Source organism: Manis pentadactyla, chromosome 5 (genome assembly GCF_030020395.1).
Source record: "Manis pentadactyla isolate mManPen7 chromosome 5, mManPen7.hap1, whole genome shotgun sequence".
NCBI classification, from domain to species: Eukaryota; Metazoa; Chordata; class Mammalia; order Pholidota; family Manidae; genus Manis; species Manis pentadactyla.
Window position 1 is genome coordinate 155,841,467 of NC_080023.1, and position 9,456 is coordinate 155,850,922.

A 9,456-nucleotide genomic window follows, 5' to 3' on the forward strand; every position below is an offset into this window, starting at 1 on the left:
CATTATGTCAAGCACAAAATTTGTGTAAATATTAGTTGGACTACATCAGTAAATAAATGGATAAAGAAGATATGGTACATATACACAATGGAATGTTATTTAGCCATAAGAAGAAAACAAATCCTACCATTTGCAACAACATGGATGGAGCTAGAGGGTATTATGCTTAGTGAAATAAGCCAGGCAGAGAAAGACAAGTACCAAATTATTTCCCTCATTTGTGGAGTGTAACAATGAAGCAAAACTGAAGGAACAAAACAGCCGCAGATTCACAGACTCCAAGAAGGGACTAGCAGTTACCAAAGGGGAGATGTGAAGGGGATTGAGGGGTATTATGATTAGTACACATGGTGTGGGGGGGTCACGGGGAAGACAGTATAGCATAGAGAAGACAAGTAGTGACTCTGTGGCATCTTACTACACTGACAGACAATGATTTCAAAATGGGATATGTGGGGGGCTTGATAATATGGGTGAATGTAGTAACCACAATGTTTTTCATGTGAAACCTTCATAAGAGTGTATATCAATGATACCTTAAAAAAATACTAGTTGGACTATCAAGTAAACTGATGGATCTGTAGAAATTAGTAACATAGAAGATCTCTTTCCTAACACAGTGGCTATTTGTTATTGTCATCTGCCCGGAATCAATTTCTCCCTCTTCTGGTAACAGAATCCTAGTTTTCCTATGGGATATCCTTCTCTTCCATAGTTTGGGGGGGTTGTCCACTCTCCAATGAGGAAGATACAGATACATGACCCAGGGTGATCACAGTATTTGGTTTAAGCATTGTCATATCACCCAAATAAGTTCAAAGTGATTCAATGCCAAGGCTTTTGTTGTGCTCACTGAAGAAAAGTCATCCTCTTTCCACTGGACTTGACACTGTGAGGATATGAAAGTCAGAGGCTATTAGTAACCAATCTTGTCAATACTTGGGAAGAGCATTCCTGAATGCAGTCAATGCCCAAATGGAAAAAGAGTAAGTTCCAAAGAGATCATTCTCGGGATAAAAGGTAGGCCTGAAGTCAGGATCTACCTTGGATTGTTTGTTACACAGGCCAGTAAGTTCACTTTTTGTCATAAATCGGACAGTTTGAGTTGGGATTCTGTCATCTGAACTTGAAACAATTTGGCAACATTCTAGTTAAAAACCTTTAGATATTTGAAGACAAAAATCATCCCCAAGTATACAAATTCTCATTTATTCCTATTAAAAATTAGTCCATGGTTACAGCCATCAAAACGTATTTGGTGGAAAACCAAGAAGAAACGGACAACTTCTTAGAAAAATACAACCTTCCAAGACTGACCAAGGAAGAAACACAAAATTTAAACAGACCAATTACAAGCAAAGAAAGTGAAGCGGTAATCAAAAAACTACCCAGGAACAAAACCCCCGGGCCAGATAGATTTACCTCGGAATTTTATCAGACATACAGAGAAGACATAATACCCATTCTCCATAAAGTTTTACAAAAAATAGAAGAGGAGGGAATACTCCCAAACTCATTCTATGAAGCCAACATCACCCTAATACCAAAACCAGACAAAGACCACACCAAAAAAGAAAATTATAGACCAATATCCCTGATGAACATAGATGCAAAAATACTCAACAAAATATTAGCAAACCAAATTCAAAAATACATGAAAAGAATCATACACCATGACCAAGCAGGATCCATCCCAGGGATGTAAGGATGGTACAACATTTGAAAATCCATCAACATCATCCACCACATCAACAAAAAGAAGGACATAAACCACTTGATCATCTCCATAGATGCTGAAAAAGCATTCGACAAAATACAACATCCATTCATGATAAGAACTCTCAACAAAATGGGCATAGAGGGCAAGTAACTCAACATAATAAAGGCCATATATGATAAACCCACAGCTAACATCATACTGTACAGAGAGAGGCTGAAAGCCTTTCCTCTGAGATCGGGAACAAGACAGGGATGTCCACTCTCCCCACTGTCATTCAACATAGTACTGGAGGACCTAGCCATGGCAATTAGACAAAACAAAGAAATACAAGGAATCCAGATTGGTCAAGAAGAAGTTAAACTGTCACTATTTGCAGATGACATGATATTGTACATAAAAAACTCTAAAGACTCCACTCCAAAACTACTAGAACTGATATCGGAATACAGCAAAGTTGCAGGATACAAAATTAACACACAGAAATCTGTGGCTTTCCTATACACTAACAATGAACTAATAGAAAGAGAAATCAGGAAAACAATTCCATTCACAATTGCATCAAAAAGAATAAAATACCTAGGAATAAACCTAACCAAGGAAGTGAAAGACCTATACCCTGAAAACTATAAGACACTCTTAAGAGAAATTAAAGAGGACACTAACAAATGGTAACTCATCCCATGCTCCTGGCTAGGAAGAATTAATTTCGTCAAAATGGCCATCCTGCCCAAAGCAATATACAGATTTGATGTAATCCCTATCAAATTACCAACAGCTTTCTTCAACGAACTGGAACAAATAGTTCAAAAATTCATATGGAAACACCAAAGACCCTGAATAGCCAAAGCAATCCTGAGAAGGAAGAATAAAGTGCGGGGGATCTCACTCCCCAAATTCAAGCTCTACTACAAAGCCACAGTAATCAAGACAGTTTGGTACTAGCACAAGAACAGAGCCACAGACCAGTGGAACAGAATAGACACTCCAGACATTAACCCAAACATACATGGTCAATTAATATACAATAAAGGAACCATGGACATACAGTGGGGAAATGGCAGTCTCTTCAACAGATGGTGCTGGCAAAACTGGACAGCTACATGTAAGAGAATGAAACTGGATCACTGTCTAACCCCATACACAAAAGTAAATTCGAAATGGATCAAAGACCTGAATGTAAGTCATGAAACCATAAAACTCTTAGAAAAAAACATAGGCAAAAATCTCTTGGACATAAACATAAGCGACTTCTTCATGAACATATCTCCCTGCGCAAGGGAAACAAAAGCAAAAATGAACAAGTGAGACTATATCAAGCTGAAAAGCTTCTGTACAGCAAAGGACACCATCAATAGAACAAAAAGGTACCCTACAGTACGGGAGAATATATTCATAAATGACAGATCCGATAAAGGGTTGACATCCAAAATACATAAAGAGCTCACGCACCTCAACAAACAAAAAGCAAATAATACAATTAAAAAATGGGCAGAGGAGCTGAACAGACAGTTCTCCAAAGAAGAAATTCAGATGGCCAACAGGCACATGAAAAGAAGCTCCACATTGCTAGTTATCAGAGAAATGCAAATTAAAACCACAATGAGATATCACCTCACACCAGTAAGGATGGCTACCATCCAAAAGACAAACAACAACAAATGTTGACGAGGTTGTGGACAAAGGGGAACCCTCCTACACTGCTAGTGGGAATGTAAATTAGTTCAACCATTGTGGAAAGCAGCATGGAGGTTCCTCCAAAAGCTCAAAATAGAAATACCATTTGACCCAGGAATTCCACTCCTAGGAATTTACCTAAGAATGCAGCAGCCCAGTTTGAAAAAGACAGATGCACCCCTATGTTTATCACAGCACTATTTACAATAGCCAAGAAACGGAAGCAACCTAAGTGTCCATCAGAAGATGAATGGGTAAAGAAGAAGTGGTACATATACACAATGGAATATTATTCAGCCATAAGAAGAACACAAATCCTACCATTTGCAACAACATGGATGGAGCTAGAGGGTATTATGCTCAGTGAAATAATCCTGATGGAGAAAGACAAATACCAAATGATCTCACTCATATGTGGAGTATAAGAACAAAGAAAAACTGAAGGAACAAAACAGCAGCAGACTCACAGAACCCAAGAATGGACTAACAGTTACCAAAGGGAAAGGGACTGCGGAGGATGGGTGGGAAGGGAGGGATAAGGGCAGGGAAAAAGAAAGGGGGCCTTACGATTAGCATGAATAATGCGGGGGTGGGGGCACATGGGGAGGGCTGTGCAACACAGAGAAGACAAGTAGTGATTCTACAACATCTTACTACGCTGATGGACAGTGACTGTAATGGGGTTTGTGGGGGGGACTTGGTGAAGGGGGACCCTAGTAAACATAATGTTCTTCATGTAATTGTAGATTAATGATAACAAAATAAAAATAAACATCAATAATCAGACAAATTACAATCATATGCCACCTGATAGGATGCAATGAGAAGAACACTGTAACACATCTGTGAGAGTCCTGTTAAAGACACCTACCCTGAAACTAATGGTAAGCATCAGACCTATGCAAAGTGAAGGCCATTTGTATAAGTGGACAGGAATTGTTAAAAGTGTCAAGGAAAGACTGAGGAAGTATTCCAGATCAAAGATACATGGCAAGTAAATACAATGCTTGATTCTGAACTGAGTCCTTTTACCATAAGGGACATATTTGGGACAACTGGCAAGACATATTATCACATAAATATTTTGATTTTGGTAGTTATATTGTAAGTTTGTTGTAGAGGATGCCTATTAGAACATACACTAAAGCGCTCAGGTACAACATGGCATCCTGTGCGCAACTTAAACCTCAAACTGTTCAGGAAAAAAATGTTCTTTGTATCATACTTGCAACATTTTTGCAAGTTTAAGATTGTTTCAAAATAAAAATTGAAAAATTACATAAAAAAAAGAAAATCTACTTGGATCCGAGGCCTTTCCATCCAAACAACTTATCAACCAAAAAAACTCTTAATTTAGTCATGTGACACCAGAGGTCCTACGTTAGTATTTTTAAATACCTGACTTTTAGAGTTTAATACAATCAACTGCTTTTTAAATTGTACCACCTCAAAGTATACTGTGAAGAAAAGTAATACAGATGTTGTACCTACCCCCCACTGCTTAAAATGGGACAAATAACTGTCCCAACTTAATCAGATCATGAATGATTACCAAATCTCTCTCTCTAGCTCTGACACTGGTCCCAAGCTCCAGCCCTAAACTTGTGAATATCATACTATCACCTTATACACACATTTACTGCTATCCTTCTTAACTCACCTATTTCAGCCAACATCACCACTGCTCTCCCTATTATTTAAACTCGAAGTCTTAGAATTAGCCATTTTGGCTTTCATTATTGTGCTAAGAGATTCAACTTGGATTATCTCATTTAATGGGGTACATATTGTAACTTCCTATTTTACAGATGAGAAAACTGATGTAAAAGTTATTACAGATACTAAGTGGAAGAGGAAGACTTAAAACTCCCTTTGAGATCCCAGACCCTGTGTTCTTAATTGCCGTACTATCTTGCCTCCCCTTTGGATCCTTCACCCTATCTATCCTGTAAGTAACCAGATCTTATGTTTTCTTTCCTCCAATATTTACTTAACAGTAACTATATAATTACTCTCTGTGAGGCACACAGGATTCAGAAATGAATAAAAGAGTCCTGGCCTTCAAGGAGCTCATAGTACAGGGGAGAAACCAGGTACAAATTATTATGCTATGAGAAATGCTCATAATAGAGGTATGTATAAAATGCTAAAAGAGCAGAGGAAGGAGGGCCTAACACTGCTTGGTACTTTACTTTACACTAGTCTTTTGGCATCCAGAAGAAAGCAGGAACCAGACAGCTTCAACAAAAAACTGAACTTGCTCAACAAATAACTACATGCAAAGATATTGAGTTTAAGCTCTTACCATCACATGTATGTATCACTGCTACCTTTGTCAACTGGGAAACATGGGCAAATCACAGTTTCTTCACTTGCAAAATGTGGAAAATAACACTATCTGAGACATAGCATAATTAGAAGATAAAGTACGGCCATAGTCTGTGATACCTAGTATTTTTAGAAAGCTTAGCTCTAATTATTCATAAAACACCCATTTGTTATGTCATTTCCTATTCTAAAATGTCTATGGGATAATAACAAAATTCTAACATTTACAGTTTGAGGACAGGAAGGGGATTTCTGGGATGCTTGGTGAGTGTTCTGTTCCTTCATCTGGGTGCTGACTACATAGGTATACACAGTTGGTAAAAATTCATCAAGCTCTATATGTATTATATGTTCTTTTTATGTATATTGTACTTCTGAAAACAAGTTTTTAAAAAAGATCTTCAAACTCTGGCTTTAACTTAACCCCCACCGCATTACTCCCCTACTTTGGATATTTCACATTCTTCATTTCTTGATCCTGTTTCCCTTCTGTTACCTGCAACTCCCCTTTCTCTAAGCTCCCATTCCAAATTCTTTCAAGCATTAGCACAGGTCCCACATCCTTAAGAAACTGGAAAAGGAGAAGGCACCTGGGGGTGTCCTTTCCAAGGAAGGAACTGGACATACACAGAAAGTACACTTTTCATAAATGACTGTAACTGTCTCTTCCCACTAGCCTGTGGGTTCTTCAGCTCAAATCCTGTCCCACTGCATAAAACAATGTTTGACGAAGAACGTAAAGAAATAAGAAGAAACAGTAGGAAAAACTGCACTGCAAGTCCCAGACTAAGAATAGGAGTCTAGGCACACACACTGTTCTCTCAGGCAAGACCGGTCCCATCGTCAGTCGGGGCCCCTCGCACACCACCCCACACCCCGGGAACCATCACCCGCGATCCCGCGTCAAATATCAGCGCCCTCCGCAAACACCGCTCAACCCAGCACGCCCTCTTCGTAACCCGACCCTTCCTCAGACCCGTCCCCCGGCCCAGGTCCGGAGGGGGACACACCCCTCAGCCCCGCACCCCTCAGGCCCTCCGACGCCGAGCGCCCGACCCTCCCCGCAGGCCCGCGCGCCCTGCCCTCAGCAGCCCCGCCCTCAGGCCCCGCCCTCTCCGAGGACGCCCGGGCGGGTCAGCGCCTCCGAGTCTGGAGCTTGCGACCGCTGCCCCCGTCTCCCGCTCAGAGGCCGGCGAGCACAAGCAAGGCCTGGCCGCCTTCTCGAGCCGGTGGCCTCACCTCTCTTCCAGGAGCTCATCGGGGACACCACCTCCACTCGCTCGGAGATGAACTCGGCGAGACTGGAGCGGAACAAGGCCGCCCGCACGGTCACGGCCACCACCAGCACCAGGGCCAAGGGAGCCGCCATGATCGCTGGGGCGGGCGCGCAGGAGGGCAAGGAGGGAAAGGCGGAAGAGCCTCGCGACCTGGGAGCCGCGCTGGGTAGTTCCGCGGGCTGTGGATGCTCACTGCGGATGCCGGAGCTGCAAGACTGGGGACTACCATTCCCAAGAAGCCTCGCGGCGAGTCGGGGCGAGACGACGGAAGGCGGGGTCTCTCAAACTTTCCAAGGGTTGGGCAGTGTCTCCTGTGGTAGCAGGTGAATTGTAAAGGCATGCAGGGCTGCTCAAAGTAATCAAGTGATGGCCCTTATCTTACCAGGATTGTGAGCGAATTTTAAAGAGATCTTGACTTCCTCGTATGTATGCCTTTAATGTTAAAATGTTTCCCTCTTATGTTTTTAAAGAATATTAAGTGTGTATTTATTTACTGTACATTTATTGACTCTGGGGATACATTTTGGAGCAGTAGACAGATTAGCTCTGCGGCCTTGAACAAGTTGCTTAACCTTTCCGTGTCTCAGATCCCTTATCTGAAAAACGGGCTCAATGGAACAATTGAGGAATGCTTAGAAATGTTGCCAGTCACCTTTAAACACTGCTATCATCAAAAATTAAATTATACAAGCTCACAACTAAGTAACTTATATTAAACACAAGGTAATAAATACTCAAAACTCATCACTTCTTCATTATTTTAACTACACTTTTATCTGTGGCCTTGAGGTTATTTATCACTGCTGTATCACAGTGGCAAATACTGTATAATGGTGCGCCACAGCCCTTCACTTCCCAAATCAAGTGTTCAGTGACATCAGATTGCTAGTTTGAAATCCCTCCCAATGGGAGTGTTTACACAACATAAATCAGCACTACAAATCAGGGTTTTGAAGTTTGGAGGGCCCATTGATAAGCGTTAAGTAGCACACCACTTCATTAATTCATGGATGAAAAGTGCTTATGGTGAGTGTTTAAATGTTAGCTATAAATAATGTTCAATAAGTATATAAGGAAACTTTAGATCTGTGAATAAAATTCAATAAAATGCATGATAAAGAATAACTTGGTCGAAGGTTGTGGTAACATTGGACAGGTTGGTCAGGGAAGGCTCTGAGAAGAGGTGACATTTGAGCTGAGAGCTAAAGAATGAGAAACCAATCAGAACTTTCAAGCCAAAAACAGACCCTGAGTCAGCAAACACCAAGGTGTGTTCAAGAAAAGAAACACGTGTGATCCAAGCGGAGAGAGTAGTAGAAGATATGGGTGGGGAAGCAGATAGGAGCCAATAAGGTTGGGACCTGTTTGTCGTGACTGGAATTTAGGCTTTATTCAAAGTGCAATCTATGTATCATTGGAAGAGTTTAAACCAGAATGTGATGTAGCCAGGTGTACATTTTTAAAAGATCGGTATATCCCCAGGCTTATACTGGATGTTGGGGAATAGTGCAGTGAGAGAATTGAACTTGTGCAGTATGTTGAGTATTGAAGAGATGTGGTCGTTTTAGGAATAAAAGTAAAATTTTTCACATAAAAGTAAAATCACAAACCATGATGGGAGAAGGAAAAAGGAGAGCAGGTTGCTAGGAGAATGCAAAAATCAGCCCTGGAGCTGATAGCTTTCTTGACCAGTGGGAGGGGCATGTCTCTATTGGCAGAAGGCATCTTGATGGATTAGAGAGAAGTGCTGTCATCCTTTGAGCCCTACTCTGCCAAGCACTGTGCCATACTTTTCACACACATGAGCTTACTTAGTCTGCACAGCCTTCCTTGCTAAAGATGTAAATGTTAGTATCCTCTTTTACATAAAAGGAGGAGATATATGTATTACATGATATCAGAGTGAAGCATATTATGTCATGAAAAGTGGAGGTGATTATAATAAACACAAACCTGAAAGTGAAGACTGAACAAGATTGTGTAGTGTAAAATGCTTTGCAAATACCACATGCACAACAGATTAATTACCTGTTTTATTATTATTTACATCATCCAAACAGATGACTTAAAAATCCTTCTTAAGGGGAGGATTGTCTTTGGGAAAAACACTGATTAGCCATTATAGGTAGAAGGTGTAACCCAAACCAGTGGTTCTTCCATGAGTGTGCATTGATCATAGACCTAAGTATAGGAGCTAAAACTATAAGACTCCCAGAAGAAAACATAGGAGTAAATCTCCATGACCTTGAATTAGGCAATGGGTTTCTTAGATACAACACCAAAAGCATAGGCAACAAAAGAAGTAATAAATAAACTGGACTTCATCAGAATTAAAAACTCCTGTAACCCAAAGAACACCATCAAGAAATGAAAAGACACATTATAGCGTGGGAGAAAATACCTGCAAATCACATATCCCATTAAAGACTTTTATCCAGTATATACACAGAACTCTTA

General features: G+C 40.7%; 1 protein-coding gene across 3 annotated transcripts in view; it reads right to left on the minus strand.

The window, feature by feature from the left end:
- PIGU (phosphatidylinositol glycan anchor biosynthesis class U) overlaps positions 1-7,720 on the minus strand; it is a 112,947-nt gene extending 105,227 nt beyond the window's left edge. The window contains exon 1 of one of the 3 annotated variants that reach the window (XM_036902517.2): positions 6,962-7,470. In XM_036902517.2, the coding sequence (XP_036758412.2) occupies positions 6,962-7,091 (130 nt within the window). In that variant the 5' untranslated portion in view covers positions 7,092-7,470. Of the gene's footprint in view, positions 1-6,961 lie in introns of all 3 variants that reach the window. The other 2 variants (XM_057502927.1, XM_036902518.2) reach the window with 2 other exon arrangements.
- Between the last annotated feature and the right edge of the window lie 1,736 nt (positions 7,721-9,456).